The sequence below is a fragment of the Embiotoca jacksoni genome, unplaced genomic scaffold, assembly GCF_022577435.1.
Source record: "Embiotoca jacksoni isolate LCO1_2020_lvr unplaced genomic scaffold, fEmbJac1.0.p SCAF_34, whole genome shotgun sequence".
In the NCBI taxonomy this organism is placed as follows: domain Eukaryota; kingdom Metazoa; phylum Chordata; class Actinopteri; family Embiotocidae; genus Embiotoca; species Embiotoca jacksoni.
In genome coordinates this window covers 2,445,618-2,462,655 of record NW_027185386.1, presented here as the reverse complement: position 1 = coordinate 2,462,655, position 17,038 = coordinate 2,445,618, and the positions used below count along the sequence as shown (strand labels likewise).

The following is a 17,038-nucleotide window of genomic DNA, read 5'->3' as shown; positions in this document are numbered from 1 at the left end:
CACACACACACACACACACACACACACACACACACACACACACACACACACACACACACACACACACAGCACACACACACACACACACACACACACACACACACAGCACACACACATCCTCCTCCTTGACTTCCTGTTTTGATATTTACTTTGCGATCATCGATCTACGATACGATGCGATGCGATATACTTTATTGTCCCCATGGGGAAATGTTTCTTGGCCAAGTGTTGGTGCATTTGATAGAATTCTGCAGTTTGGACAAACATAAAATTATAAAAAAACAAAAAAAACAAACACATTCATGTGCCATAAATAGCGAGGTTTAAGTAAAAACAGACTGCATTTCACTTAAGAAATAAACAGTAGCATCCAACACAAATGGACTGCAGCGTAGACAAGCTTAAAAATGAAACATATTGCCTCTTTGAGAGACATTCAACATCGTGGGTATTGCTCCCATAGCATGATCATATTGCACCAATAAAGATTACACAACCATTCCTTCCTATCAGGGTCCCTTGTTTAACATGTGAATTGAAAAGGGCACAAACGAGTTTTTAAAACGAAGTTCATACTCTCTTCTGAGGAGAATGGACACAATTTTCTCACCATCACTTCTTGCAGGTTTTTTTTGCATTAAGTCCATTTGCTTTGTTTTTTTTATTCTTTTTTTTTAAGCTATATCTCAAAAACACAAACAAAGAAGCTGAAAGTTTTAATTTCCCCAGACCCAACTTTGCATTCTTTACCAATTCATTAATTATTCTTTAAGGTCCGACTCATCCAGTCGCCGAGGTCCAAATTAGAATTTTTACTGTAGTTTATAATCCTCTTCTATGCATCATCGGGCGGTGAGGTGTGTCAAATAGAAACAAATTACAGGAATCAACACACCAACAAGTCTCTGTGGCCGCGCAGCTTTACTGGATTTGATTGAGAAAAAAGAAGAAGAAAAAAAACCTCCTTTTATTTATCCGTTCTGATGGCTGCTCCCGGTCTCCTGTCACTCTCAGGCTCAACATCTGAGAAGTTTATTCAGCCGTGAAGCTTTATTTCCCCTTTAATTCAGCTTGTTCACATCATGACAAACTCATTTAACCTTTCTCACCAACGACTGTTATGCTGTCACCATGTAGGACGTCCACAAAAGAGCTGTCACAACTGCTGCGATCATGAACAGGGTTGATTTGGTCATTTTGAAAAACAAATGCCCTGGATAAAAATCGAACAAAGTGTGGTGTCTCATCTTTAAAGTGGCCCAGCGGTGCAAAAAAACAAAATGGATATAAGGCCTCAAAGAGAGCTATGTTTTGGGGGCGTGTCTGATTTGATTGACGTGCCTGGGGTCCAATCTGGTTTCTGGAATAGGTGGGCGGGGCATAATTCAAGTTAAATAGCTTACAAAAGTTGACTTCCTTATGTTGCCAAAGGTAAATCCTTGTACACTTTTTGCTTCCTCACAGACTCAAACGCTTCACTCCCGACTCACTTCTGCAGCAAACCAGTTTCAAACGAAGGCATTTCACGTTTTTTGGAGCTGTTATTTTGAAACTAAATCGTTTCACGCAGCTCCCAAACTATTTGAAGCGCTGTAACTGTTTACCTTGTCCGTCGTATTCTCTTGACCAACAACAGCTTTAATCAGTGTGCATTTTCAGGTAATTTTTGCTGCGGTATCGTAGCGAAACATGTAATACACACGCCCGTCCACTAGAGGGAAGCGTTTCAGTGTCACGTCTTTGCCTCGTGCGACTTTTTGTCTTTATGTGCTTTCGGAAAACAAAATCATGTTAGAGGGTTAAAAATCCTTGGTTAGGAAAAAAAAAATCGGAAATAAAATTCAAAAAAGAGCCTTTTGTACGCTATTCTTTTGAGCGACAGTCCTTCATACCTCCTTATAAGGACTTCTGCGGCCACTTGGCCTCAGGACCTCGCCTCATGCGACACCCGTCGGTTTATGGACGCGTTGGTCTCACGTCTGGACGACGGCAGCTTTTCTTTGGTGGATGGGGGTGTGTATGACGTGATGATACTGGGCTGGTTGCACACATTTACCCGTGTGAAAAACGAGAACAGTAGTTGTGTCAACAGCAATAAAAAAAAAATAAGAAAAAAAAGAAGCGAGCTGAATAGAGAAGTTAACCACCCTTGCACCTCTCTAACCTCCGCACCACTGGCTGTTCATGGCGTGAAGCGGTCGTCAATATCTGACCGTCCAACTCATTTCTGCAACTTTCTGCAAAACAACAAAGTGCCGAACTCAATCTGACATCGAGGTGTTGATGGTTTCTGAATCAATCCGACCTTTTGAACGATTGTTTCCAACTGAGTATACTAACAGTTTAACTCCTTTCACCATCAGTTCCTTCAGACGCTAACGATTCTTGATATCCCTGATTCAGCCTCTTCCTCTCCTTCTCCTGCTCCGTGTCTGCAGATTTACTTTTTTAATTTCCCTTTAACCTTTCGTCCAAGTCTGAGGAAGGTGTTGGACTGAAGAGGAGTTCGAGAACATCAAAGATGAAGATCAACAGGTAGATTGCCGTGGCAACAGCAGCAATGGTTTTGGAGGGAAAGATGTGTAGTGACCCAAAAGAAAATAAACTCCCACATACTTCAGACAGGAAGGAGATATTTTTTATTCCAGATTACAGACGTACTAGTTTTACTGATAAACACTTCAAAGATTAGATAAATGAACAATTCGGCTTCATCGGTGTACTCGATGCTGCTCGTTTATGTGCTGTATAAACACACCAAGAAAACTTTTGTCAGACGGTCGTATTCCCTGCGGGCCAGAAGAAGCACCTTCCATGAAAAAAAAAAAAAGGTCAAATCAGACATTTTCCTCCTTTGCATAATATTTGGTAAATAATTCATCAGATTATCAGGATCTCTTCGTCGGGGGAATAAAAGTCTCGCTTGACAGGTGGGCTGAACAAACCCAGAGTGCTCCGGCACACCGACTGTCATCACTTAAAAGATTATCCATTAACTGCAATGTTTTTGTTTTTTTTTCATTTCTGCCTCACGAGAGACTTAATAATAATTTGCAAGTAAATTTGTCCGTCAAAAATCTTTCCAATTCTCGGAGTGAAAAGCTGTTGTAACTCGATATTTGTGCATATTTCATGAAGTAAGTCATCAATTATACAGAAATGTTTACAAGCTTCCTTTTTATGGAAGAGTTCAATAATAAATAACCAAAACAGTAATTATGAAAAAAAAAAAAATGCGAATACATAATGAAGAGTAATTTTTTTTTTTTAAATGATTAAAACTCAACTCATTATCAGGAAATGGACATTTTTATTTCCTGACAGAAATATTCTCATTCAAATTTTCCTGGCAACGTAGTTTTCTCATAAAAAATTCAGCAATTTCTGATCAACCCATATAAATTTCAGGATTGAATAAACAACTTCCGGTTAGTTCCCACCCACTTCTGGATTAAGCCCTGCCCCTTCCGAGTACAGATATGGATAATTTAGTTGGTTTAACAGATACAGAGACAGACTTGCTCGTCCCTACAACATAGTACACTTTATATGCTGATAACTTCAAAAAAGTGGATTTTTGTGAGTATTATGGGATGATTTGAAGTCAGCCACTTGCTGTACGGCGGATCAGACACCCGTAAAATGGACAGATACAAATTTCCCGGTCTGTTTAACGACCCACAGTCTCATCAAAACAGTGCAGAGACTCAGTCTGCATCTGGCGCGGAGCTTCACGAGACATGCTGAGGCTGCCTGGCTCATTAACAAAAGCGGCAGAACGGACCCTTGAACAGGGCCGGTGTCAAAGGAGAGCAATTCCCCTCTGCACCAGAACTGGGGCAGACATTTCGGTTGGTGCTCCGAGCTAAGCCAAATCAGGACCCACATAAAAATCCCTGATTGAAAGACAAAATATAGACCAACTAGAACGAGAAAGGGAATGTGGGGTAAATATCCGTGATGCCAGTCGACGTGACGATTGCACGATGGTGCTTTCAGGGGCCGCGTTACTTTCCCAGTTTGATTGTTTTGTCGTTGGAAATCCGAAACTCCAGATCCCTTTGATGTCATTTATTATTTCATTCTTCTGCGGAAATACGGACTCATTATTCTTCAGCCAACTTCGACCCCCGTCGTTTACCTGTCAGCGCTTTTTTGCTGAGACCAGCTTTTTGCACTCGGAGCTGTTTAACACTAATGGACAATCCCTCTTCCTTCTGTGCTCAACATGCCATCTGATGTGCCATTTTGACTGACAGAGGAACGGAGGGCCAATTTGCAAAATGCTCTCTTCCCCGAGCATCTACAGTGGAAAGACATTCATCAGAGAGCCCTGCGCCCTTTTTTCATGTCTTCTTGTCATATTATCAGTACAGTGCTGTCAGGGGCGCTGCAGAGTTGATCGCACTTTTATTTCTAAAGGCCTGAACGGGTGGATCAACTCAAACGGTGTCAAGTATGGGCGTGCAATTAATGTCCACTTGCTCTTCTTCTTCCATCCGCGATGTGAAATTAGCAGTGAGAGATAAAATGCTTTGGACATCTGATAAGTCGAATAAGAGCAGCCGATCAGGGATCACTGCCGACGTGAGACGTGAGTCCGTCTGTCCGGAGCGAAGTGTGCAGGACACCTGTGATATTATGTGCTTTTAATAAACCTACTCAAGCGACTTTAGAGCAGACGTGGTAGAGTTGAGTAGCTGTGTTAGCTGTAAATATCACAAGAAAGCAAACCGTTTCTTTAAAGCTTGTGTTACACTTTTTTTTTTTTGGGTGCAATTTCATTAAAAAAATCTTCATAAAAATAAAGAATTTTATGGAACAGAAAATACTTTTTCGTTTTTCTTTTCGAACTTGTTCATAGTGTGTTTCCTCTTGGAACCATTGTTGTTGGGAATTGATTGTATAAGTGCCTTGATTAATAGTAGAAAAAGTTAATTCCTGTGATAATCCTTGACGTCATCCTCGTCCTCAGAATGAAAGGTTACGGACTTTAAAACCATCACACTGTGTCGTGGCAGCTTGATTCACTTTTACTGACAAAATAGTCTCAATTTTAGGGGCAATTTACTTGCTTTTTCTGAGCTTATAACAACATCTCACTGGTCAGCAGCATGTACAAGTGTCTCATCTGTCACCTCAGTGTGGGACTTTAGGTGGTTGCATATACAGGAGAGATTGTAATCCTTATCTCTGCTGAAGCATGGACTTACAAGTCAGATGTTTACTTGTGATATTGTGTCTCCTAAATAAAGTCATGATGGTTTTAAACTTTATTTTAAAATATCAGAGCAGATCCAAAACCATGAGCCACTTTATCAATAAGCAGATATTGTAAAAAAGATTTGCAATAACTGGACCAATTATAAAGCTGCAGACGCTTTCAGCACCACGGACAGCGACGAAGTTGCGATTTGGCTCATTAGAGGCTTCAGCTTCAGAAAAGTTAATAAAATCAACCTTTTTCTGTATTCTAAGATTTTTATGATTTCTGACATGTTTGTGAAATCTTAAACAATGTATTTTGTGCATAACTTCTTTGCGGCATGAACCTGAAATCGTGCCTTAAAAAGTTCTCACCTTGTCGTCCAATCCCGACATGTCAAAATCAACCATCTAATCCATTTTTTTTTTTTTTACTTAACTGATGGCTAATGACAGCTCATTACGTTTAACATTATTTGAGAGAATATGTTTTGTTGGGTACAAAAACAAAATCGAAACCCTGGGAGATCCCATGAGATGTGCTGAAGCAGCGTTGTGTGTCGTGAGTTCTACTTGTAACAGAACCACAAAGCACCTGTCTTTACCGGCCTTATATATCTTAAATGTGTCAGAGGATCCCAATAAATATCATCACCTTTCACGAACGGCGGCTCGGCGAAACCCCTCCGCTATAAAAGTAATAACAGCAGACCTTGGTCAAACAGCATTCACCTTGCTCAAATAGCACTCAGGCTGGCTAAAACAAATAAATCTTGGCAGTGGTTTTCGTCTGCCCACCAGATGGATGAGCTTTGACACGCCGGATAATAACGGAGTGAATGGGGACAGCGGACTTTAGGCAATGACAGCAAAGTATTTCTGAAAGTCAATTTGATATGACTTCTTTTTTTGCTGTCAAATTACCTGTCTGGCTGTTTTAATGTGGTATTTTCACCATCTGCTGCGCCAGATTTCACCAGATTAAAACACCTTTGTGAATACAATTAATCCCCAACAAAACAGAAAAGACTCTTTATTAATACTCTTAACTGCCTCCCACTTCCAATAGTTCACCTTGGCATGTCTTTGGGGAGATGGGGTGTTGCATTATCAACTGCTTCAATAAATTCACTGCTCTGTAATTATAATAATAATAAGTACGCTCAGAAAAAGTGCTATGTACTGCACAAGAAGATATTTGAATATTCTTTTATCTTAAAATGTTTGACACTGAAAAGTTTGGGATTTTTAGAATAACTCTATTCTCAGAATTTTCTCTCAGATTAAAGTTTTGAATTTGAAAATGTGCTAATTTTTGAGATAATGTACACAATCTGGGAATTTAAAAAAAAAAATTTACACAGATTTGTCAGTTTGTAAACCAACTTCAATATGACTAAGTCTGATTTTTCATCCCTGAATTTTAAAGACAGATTTTGAGAGTGAGAAACGAACTTGGCTTCAGAAATATTCAGATTCTTATGTGCTTGACAGCAAAATATTTTGATCATAGAGCCCTTTCCATACATCCAGAAATAGCTGGTTTTACTTTGAAAGTAAAATTAAAACTCCCCCCTTGGTTTCTAGACATTTTTGCAGCACCCAAATCCTTTCCACCCCACCTTCCCCGCTTCCTCCTCTCCCTTCCCCTCCCCTCCACTGGGATGGCATTTGATTTATAATTCTAAAGTAAACCGGCTCTGGCATGTTTTTACAGACACAGCGTGTGTGTGTGTGTGTGTGTGTGTGTGTGTGTGTGTGTGTGTGTGTGTGTGTGTGTGTGTGTGTGTGTGTGTGTGTGTGTGTGTGTGCGCGCGCACTGATGCGTGACCTGCACCAACAACAGCGCCTGGCTGCTTTCAGACAACTTCTAATACACTGTTATCTTTCTGTTTTTTTTTCCACCTCGGCGAGTTATCGAGTGAAGCCTGGAGGCATATGACCAAAGAAGAAGAAGAAGGGGGGTGGGGGGGGGGTGGGGTGGAGATGGCGATTGATAATTAACTGGAAGTACCTGAATTGGTGACGTGGTTGGTGGGAGGTGGGGAAAGGGGAGGGGGGTTGACAGAGAGAGTGAGTAAGAGAGAGAGCGAGAGGAAGAGGTGGAGGGAGGCGGGCCGGAGAGGAGAGAGAGGTCTTGCCTCTTGTCTTGCCGAGGCTCTTTGATTCAGTGGCAGTGGCTGAGACAACCCGGTTACCGACCACTGTTTTACCCGGTAAGTCCTCCTCCTCATCATCTTCTCTCTCTCTATCTATCTTTTCATCTCTCATTAGAACAGAATATAAGTTTTTACTCACCGGAAGAAAAAAAGTTGAATGCGTAAAAATGAAGAAAAGAACGAGGCGACAAATCGCTCCACAACGCAGATTTTTTTTTTTTTTTTTTAAATCCCTGTGCAGTGCAAGATACAGAATAGGGTGTGCTTTGTAGTTGAGAAGCTAAATTTGGTGTTTTAAGTGATACTAATACAGAAAAGTGTCGATTTTTATTCACTTTTTTGACGCTGAAACCTCCAACATGCAATATGGAAACTTGGCTGCTGTCCATGGTGCTGAAAGTGCTCTCAGCTTTTCTATTCTGTAAAGTTATTGCAGATTCATCTTCTTTCTATCGTATCTGCTTATTGATCAAGTTTGTTATGGATACTTTGCTCAACGTAAAGTCCTGTTTTACCGACCACATCCCTTCCTTCCTCCACAGTGCAACCACGAGCCTCCATCATCCTCAGATCAACAGTTAAATGTGAAGAAAAAGAGGGACATCGAGTCTGCATCGCGTCCAAAATCAAAATCGATATTTTTGGCCAAAGAGAACTTTTGCTCGAAAAACGGGCTCCGTGTTGGATGAACACAAAAGTGTGAAGATGCATTGTGTGTCTGATGAGCGCAAAACCTGCCAGAAAAAAGAAAGCTTGGCTCAAACGGGAGTACCTGCGATGAAGAAACCTGCAAGAAGCTCAACTCGGTAAGAAAGTGGAGGAGTGGTACTCAAGAGGGAGAGAAGAGAGCAGAAGAGAGTTGGAGACCAGCAGAGTAAACACCAGCGCGTCCTCGAATGATGGGGATAAAGCACCTTCTGCTGCTTTTGATTTACTTAGACCCGCTGAATGTCCTGTGCGCCGCCGCCAACACCACCAACAAGAAGAACAAGATCCCGCAGAGGAGGAAGGAGGTGAAGGTGAAGGAGGTCAACGGCAGCACCACCGCGGTCCCGGCGGCGGTCCCGGGGAAGATCACCCAGCTGCAGGCTCCCGCGCTCGGCGTCCAGCACGACACCTGCATGGGCTACTACGACGTGAGCGGGCAGTACGACAAAGAGTTCTCCTGCAACAACACCGACCACCGCTTCTGCTGCGGCAGCTGCTTCCTGCGCTTCTGCTGCGCGGACCGCGGCAAGCGGGTGGAGCAGAAGAGCTGCACCAACTACAACACCCCGGACTGGATCAAAACCCAGCCCCCGTCACCGGCGCCAACAGGTGACACGTACGACCCCGAGCTGGACCAGACCAACACCACGGTGTACATCACATGCGGGGTCATCGCGCTCATCATCGCCATTGGGATTTCTGTCAAAGTTGCCTACGATCACGCTACCAAGCCCCCTCAGGAAATGAATGTGCACAGGTAAGATACATATCTATCTATATATATATATTTTTAATGCTTTCACAAGTCATTCTGGGTGGTGAAAATGTGGTGGAATAAAAGAGTTGTTGTCACAGTGTTGTCACTCCTGGTATATTTTTTTTTTAATCTTTATATTACCTGGTAGGACATTTACAACCAATTATTATGCTCATATGTGTCAAATGTGTTTCCTGGTTCATCATTTCTACTCGAAATGTGGTTGAATTCATCAGTATTTCTTGTAATCAGGACTTTTTACAATCTTGGAACCTACAATGAGAGTTTTGGCTTTTTAGTTCTCCTCTAATAGCTTCAACACAAAAAACACATTCAATCGACTGATCCATGGAAGCCCTCCATAACCTACAGCTTCAATATCATGGGTTGAGTCCAGCTCGTGACCTTTTAACGCATGCCATCACTCTCCTTCCCAGAGCTTTTCCCTTTTCAAAAAATGTCAAGACAGCTACCTCATCCCGCTCTGTCGACCCTCAGAGGGAGAGCGGCTGGTATTTCATGTCTGCCAAACCTCGGGGAGTGGGAGAGGGGGGGGCGGGCGGGGAATAAAGCAAATGCCACTGAAAACCATTACGAGAGATCACGTTCAGTACTGATGGGAGTTGTCTCCTCGACAACGACAATATTTTTTGAATCCTCAAGGCACCAGTGGTGGTCACTGAGCTGCTCGATGAACGTTTAAGTCACATAAAAAACGCATCTTGTGGCCGTTTCACTCAGCAGCCAAACAAATTGCTGTATACTGATGTGGGGAACAGACCTAAGGCGATGTTTTTATCCTCCCCCCATCATCATCAGAGCAGCAAATGATCTCTGAATGTTGACAATGATAAATATATATTTCCATGCAACGAGATGCGGTTTTCAACCCTCTGTGCCCCGAATCAAACCCAGACGACCTCGTCACTTCTGATCAGACTCAGCTGATTTACTCGGTGCCTTCTTTGTTGCACCAAAAATTACTCGGATGGACAAATTCTGGGCGTAATTTGACATTTTGACTGCTGGCCTCTTGATGAGCAACATTGTGTAGAGTATGTCGTGCACAGCAAATGGTTTTAAGTGCATCTCAAAAGCTTTCTTTAACTTTGATATCATGAATATTTAACGTTATTAAGAACAATTTAAGGTAAAAAAAAAAACAAAAAAAACACAAAAAAACATCCTGAGTTTTTTCAATGGTTGAATGATTTCTAAAGAAAGAGGTCTGTTTAAGGACCTTGTGGATGTGAAGTTTTCATTGACAGCAATTCTGCAAACAGCCCTGCAGCTGTCTAAAGATTTAGAATGAGGTGTTGCCGGATTGTGATTGGTGCACAGAAGTATGTGACATCACCGCTTGCCAACGGAGCCCCGCCCACTTTAAACCATTGTGAAGAGCACAGAGGGAAAAAAAAAAACACCAAATGCTGTAAATGTGAAAGACTGATTATTATTTGATTTTTTTTTTTTTGGTGTTCATTTGCTGCTCGAAAGAAGTAGTTATGGATCAATTTTCTGATGATCAGTTAATATTGTGATCATTTCAGCTGTTGTTACAAGATTCAAAGGCCATTATGATTTTTCTATTTATCATTTTTTGACCAAAAATGTTCAACATTACATAAATCTCAAATATGTCTGAGTTTTGGACTGCTGTGTGGACAGTATGAAGACATGTGGTCCTACTTGCGCTCTAGGAATTTCTTATTGGAAATTCTGATAGTTTACTAACTTTTATTTACATATAAATGACAAATTATTAAATACTGTGACATAATTGTTTGTTTGTAAATGTGGTGGCGTGCAGTGTCCAAACCAGAGAAGTGAACTGGAGATTTTGTTGATAATTCTGATTCCTGCAGATCTTTTTTAGAAGCTTTATACTCGTTGTTTTTGGTTTTCAGGCCAGCAACTTCTCTGTTTTGGTTGATTCCAACTGATCTCATAGCGTTGTTTAAAATTCCACAACCGGCTTTGCACCAAAACCGCAGAAAGTTGGAAATTAGCTGGCGTACACACTTGAGCATTTAGCAGCTAAGGAGCCACATATTTTTGAGTTTTTAGAGACCAAAACCGAGCTAAAAGTGGAGTGAACACTGAACCTAAATTCACCAGCTGGCCAGAAACGCGGCTCCAAATTGCTGCAACCTTTTTCTAAATAGGCAAGTTCACACTAGCATGTGTTCACAGCTTGTTTCTGCTGCCGCCAAGCGGCCAGATGGGTTACTACAAGTTTAAGTCAGGGTGAGACATCAAAACCCCAAAGGCAACTTCATTTGTGTCCAATGGCGATGATTTAGTTGTTTTACTTGAGGAATTGTTTATTTTTTTACATGGGTTGGTGGTTAGGAAGAATTTTCCTGCGTTGGTTGGTCACGCTTTGATTAGTTTTCTCCCATTAAACGTGCAGAACAAGTGAAGTGGAAAAGTGTTTGTCTGCTTGATAGACTAGATTATTTTAGTCTCAGAAAAACGAGCCAATACCGACTGCTGAATTTTGATCCACGCTCCATCCCCGCCGAAGCCGGTGTTGAAACGTACGAAAGGATCCATGGAAGTTTAATTGGGGTTAGGTCTGACTTTAATTGTTTTCCACCCACCGGTTAAGAGAAAGATTCAAGCCACTTAGTCATTGCTCTTTTTCAAAAAGTCACCTGAGTCACCTCCGATTATCCAGAGTCTGCTTTCGGTTAAGCCCAGAAGTTGATTTACCGATATGAAGATAATTGAGCATTGTTATGTCTCGGTCATGAAAATTTGGTGCCTGCTGCTTTGAAAATGTCAAAGGAGATGACTCAGCTTTTCCTTCTCAGAGACACACAGTGAACAGTTCACAATAGAAAACGAAACCGACAACAATTTAAAAGAAGCTCTCTTTCTCTTTCTCTCACTGGAATCAGTTGTAGATTAAATGTAAGATCTCAAAGATGGCCGTAAGTGTCTTTATAAAACTTGGCACAGCAAGTTTTTTTAATGTCCGCATGGACCCATGAGACTTTTATAATACAGCATTTAGTTTAGAAACCGACAAGAAAGGAACAACATTGCCGCTCTTAGAACTGAAGAGACGTTTATGTCTTTTTCCTGCTCTTCTGTCCTAGCCATGGGGCGCACTTTCAAGTGGAAACTGCTTAGTGCCACCACTTCAATGCGACAATGGCCATGAGAGTTTAGAGAGAGGGCAATTAAACGAGGAGGCACGGCTTCCTGGGTAGCATTTCTTTTTTTCTTTTTCTTTTTTATGATTTGTTTATTTTCCCCGTCCACTTGGCACACGGAGCCATCGTAATGATGTCTGCTGCAGTTAGACCTCAGAGGCTGGCAGCAGACGTTCACGCTGACAGCCGTGACCAAAAAGAAGCAGTGGAACATGGGATTAGCTTTATATTCGGCAAAGGATTTTTTTTTCTGCTCCTGAAAAAAAAAGGCAGGAGCGTCTCTGTTAATTTCCGGTGCTTCTCTAAAGTGATTTCAACTTCTACCCCTGCGACTGAAGAGAGGGCTGTGAGAGGAATACTGAGCCGTTGGCAGACCTTTGCTGTTTGGTCTGTGACCTTCACCGAAAACACAAGTAATGCGAGTGAGAGCTAAAGTCAGTGGTTTGAACAGGTTGTATCGATCAGCTGCCACAGAGCAAAACCCAGATGTAATTTATGCCAGTTAGGTGGAGAGCATAAAGCTTTCTTCTCCGGCATTTCTGACTGCAGAAGTGCAGCTCAAATGTACGTTTTTGGTCATTTTGTAGCTGCACAGTTTGTCCAACAATCAGAAGAGATGACAGTTTTAGTTGTTATGCTTTAATTGGCTGATTAGTTTGTTACTGTCAGAAAATCTCCTGAAAACAACACAACTAACAATGTTTTAGTCCATCTGTCAACAGTTGTGTCCCATTATCCCACGTTTCTCTGTGGCTTCATGGCATTTCAGCTGATGTAAGTCTTTAAAGATGAGTTATGAATTTATATTTCATGGTTTGAAAAAGGCCAAATTTCCTAAAATGGCAGGGCACTGTAGTTTTTAACCAACTTTATTCAAATTGGAAACAATGGTGGATTATTTGGGGACTATTTTCAGTGGCGGATTCATCCACATTTGCTACTTGAGTGATTATTTTGGGCAGCAAAATGGTGGACGGGGAATTGACTTAATAAACAAATGAAAGAACTTGCTGTTCCCTGAAAAATGTGACTCACAGATGTTGTTTTGTAGTATAGTAATTAAGTGATATATCTTTTAACTAACTGACTTTCCACGGGGTTTATGACAACAAGATAAAGAATATGGAATATCACCACTCTTATCCTTTAAGTATATAAAACTGTTACAGAGGAACACAAGTCTGCGCTTACAACAGAGGCTCTGTTATGTAAGTCAGTTAATTGTGGCGTTCCCCATTGGTCCATTCTCGGCCCACTGTTGTTTTCTATTTAAAGGTTTCCTTACAGGAAACACAGAACAGCCTCAGATTCTGCATTCATTTTAAAATCTTCTTGTTAAATATCAAGATATTAAATGGTCTTGCTACAAAATATACGTATAGGATTGTTGATGAAGGGTTGGGGCTCTGACTGGTTATTCCTGGGCTGTCTGCACATAAAGTTTACAGACTTCGGAAACACCCTGCTTTGACATCAAGATTTATTTTAAGTTGTTTTGTTTTTTTAAGATTTTTAAATAAAGAAACCTTTGTTTTATTGAATAGCGCCCTTTGGGGTTTCAACTTTATATTTTATCTAAACTTTTAATTTAATTTAATTTAATTTATGTTTTCATGTTTTTACTTGTAACTTTTCAGGTTTTAGTGTTTTTAAAGCACAATATCTGCATACACTTTTTCTTAAAAAATGTTTAGGATCTGTGAGAGTCATATACAGTTACAGCGTTTATGACGAAGGCTCCTACAGTTTTCTGGTAACTCCACATCAATCAAAACTACTTTTGTGTTTTCTCTTCCTTGACAGTTTCTTACCTTTTCTTATTAAGCTATATGTTAAAAGTTGGTGCTGCTCCTGTAAATTATAGCTCCTGCTGCACACGACGAGGTAGTCAACTGGGACAGTGCAAAATCAGGTCGCCTGTGTCTGCGAAGAAGAAACAGCTAAAGTGTGCTCAACCTGGAAGGGAAACGCTATTAATATACTGTATATCTCCCAAAGTCACAGAGTTATGGGAAAGTGGACTGTGTGGTTGCTTTAGGTTGACATTGACACAGTTAAATTGCCCTTTTTTATTTCCTTAAAGAAAACACACTGCAGACGGCACATAGATGGAAGTCGTGTTGACGAAATATCACTTTAATCTTATGAATTCAAAGACGAGACTTAACGCTGAACATATGGGTCTTGAGCTTGAGTCCAGCACCAGTAATTGTCTGTACTTTGTGTACCGCGTTATTGAAAACCTAACTCCCTCATGACTGAGAGTGTAATTAGGGTTTCCTCTCTGCCTTGCTCCAAACCTCTACGATCCAAATTGAAGCTGTAGCTAAATAAATTAGGAAGACCTTTTGGGGCGATGGTGATGAGAAAAAAAAAGAAAGAAAATGTTGGTAATTGGAAAAGGAAAACATTTCAGTACCTTTTCTTTTCTTCTTCCATTTGTGTGATTGCCTTTACAGAGCCCTGGCAGACATTTTGAGGCAACAAGGACCGGTACCAATATCTCAGTACGAACACGAAAACATGGCAGCGATTGATGGGTCCCCCAAAGACGAGACGCCGGTCAGAACCTCGAAGAATCATTACACACCTGTCCACGCCAAGCCATCAAACCACGGTAGGTGCTTCTACACTGATCAATAAGTCAGACCTGTGAAATGGAGTGTGTTTGAAGGCCAAAGAACTGCTGCTATGTGTAGCTTTCACTGCGTGTCCATTTACAAAAAAATCCAGCTTTAATCGATGGTGGTTGCGAGACCCCCTTCGCTCTCTTTAATCTGCCGCAGCATCCTTTTGATTGATGTCCACTAAAATAGACCCCCCCCCCCAATCTTTCTGAAGTGGAAATGCATAAGAGAATATGTGTGGTGGAACTATATAGCAATTTAAATGCAAGGCCCTGACTGAGGTCTTCCTCTCCCTCATACTGTGGTCCCATAAGCCTACTCAGCACTGACTCAAAATTGAAATGCAAATTATCATCTTCTGCGGAAGATGCAAGCTTTTCTGTCCAGAGATAATTCTGGCGTGAAGCGCTGTTCCTCTTACTTGTTTTTTTTTTCAGGTCGGTCTCCAGATCCCTGCTCCAGGGATCAGCTCGTTTGCTAAGTGCCCCAGTATGCTGTCCCAGATTCAGTCGTGTTACGTTTTACTCTCGTGTCACCCTGCCTCCACCGTCCTCTCCGTCAGCACCAGCGCCCAACGTGGAGCTGATCTGTCAGAGGAGTGCTGATACGAGCTGCAGGATATGAGCTGCTTTACTCACTTTTCCTCCGCAGAATTACTTTATTTCATTGATGCATATGATTGAAATGAAACCCAGTCATTCGGAGAAATGACTAATGCCTTTTAGTCTGTGTTCTACCAAAGAAAAGTAGATTACGATTTGTGTCATCACCAATCCAGATCTTAAATAATCTCTTCCTCATTCTTTACCATCACTTTTATATCATTTATGTCCCCTTTCCTTTGTATATGTATATGTATATGAGTGTCTATGAAGTAGCGAACAACATTATATTCATCAAGGTTGAGGTCTTTTCTGCTAATACAATCACTCTCTTACACAGCAGTAATCCAGCATTGGATGTACAGTATCTATCGTTTACAATAAAGAAGTTTATTATAAGAAAAAGGTTCTTTGCAATAAACAGAAGAAAAACTAGTAGAGTAGGTAGTCAGAAAATCTAAGTGGAAAAACAACTGCTTCATGGCTTCAAACCTTCATGAGACTCAAGCATGGGTCACCAGCAGTAAATCCGATTTATTCCAAAGTTATTTGATAATCCTGCATGCACCACTAAAGCAGATTATTAACTCAAATTGATCAGTATAATGTATGTTATGCTTCTGAGTGGGAGGAGTTGGGATGTCAACCTGCGACCACAACTCGTGTTTAAACACCTAAAGGAGCTTAAACTTGAAGGGTTTTTTTTTTATCATCCACAAAGGTTTCGTTATAAGATGACAATTCAGGTTGATTAAACACGCCTGAAAACATAATGGTGAATATATATGACTTTTCTTCCCAGAATTCTACACACTGAGCCTTTAAAATGGTAAAACTGTAACTGTCTAGACTACTACAATATGCAGATGATGTTGCTGTATTCATAACAGTTTGGATGGAATAATAAAAAAGCAGAATACATAAAAAAAAAAAAACAATTTAGGCCTTTACTGTTTATTGAAAGTGATTTATTTTTCCACTCAGAAGGTTAATTCAAGGTCTCAACCTTTTGTTAGTAAAGACCACAAGGACAAAATAAACCCTGAAAGCTCCTCATAAATAATATTCCAATCAATATTGTATGTTTATGTATATTTGGGAAAACTGCAGCTCACTGCTCACTGACAAAAGTGTTTGTTTTTCCTCTTACAAATTCTCCTTTACTACTTCCTTGACCCCCGTGGCGTTTACCATTTAAGCCAAGGACATGCAGAAAAGAAAAGGATGGAGGAAATTGTTCAACATTTCAGATCCACTTTGGGTCTATAAAGATGGCCGTTATTAAGGGCGGTCAGCAGCTACGACGGTTCCTTGGTCTGAAACCTTCTGCTGAGTTAACAAGCAAAGAGAATAAGGATAGTTTGTAATTGATTTTTGTGGGACAGAAGCCAATTAGTGGTGTTGTATAGTATGTCGCACATTCCCTCTTCACTTGTCTTAATATATTCTGAAAAAGTGATAAAAACGACCCTTCAAATAATAATTACATTTAAGCCAACAAGAGCAGTTTTTATGGCATTTCTCTTGAAACGGACAGTGTGAGTAAAAGGAAAAAAAAAAAAATCCCATTAAAAAAGAGGATGATCACATCCAGGATATGATAGGAACAAATCATACTTGCTGTTCCAGAGGAGCTACTATATCTAGATGTAATGCTGATGGAGTGTGTCCTCTGCTGAGGATAGTACTCCTCCACAACTGTCCCAGAGTGAGCAATATCACTTCAATATCCTGCAGTTCTGTACTTTTCCCTCATTTTTGTCTCTCCAAAAGTTTCTGTGCTGCTGTGAAAATAGGCGACAAATGTCTTCCACACTTT

The 17,038-nt window shown here is 40.8% G+C and overlaps 1 protein-coding gene across 3 annotated transcripts in view; it reads left to right on the top strand.

Moving 5' to 3' along the window:
- The first annotated feature begins 7,330 nt into the window (after window positions 1–7,330).
- LOC138207813 (protein shisa-6-like) overlaps window positions 7,331–17,038 on the top strand; it is a 67,996-nt gene continuing 58,288 nt past the window's right edge. For all 3 annotated transcript variants that reach the window (XM_069165333.1, XM_069165335.1, XM_069165332.1), the window contains exons 1-3: window positions 7,331–7,421; window positions 7,907–8,829; window positions 14,450–14,607. In XM_069165333.1, coding sequence (XP_069021434.1) covers window positions 8,261–8,829; window positions 14,450–14,607 — 727 coding nt within the window. In that variant the 5' untranslated portion in view covers window positions 7,331–7,421; window positions 7,907–8,260. The remainder of the gene's footprint in view (window positions 7,422–7,906; window positions 8,830–14,449; window positions 14,608–17,038) is intronic.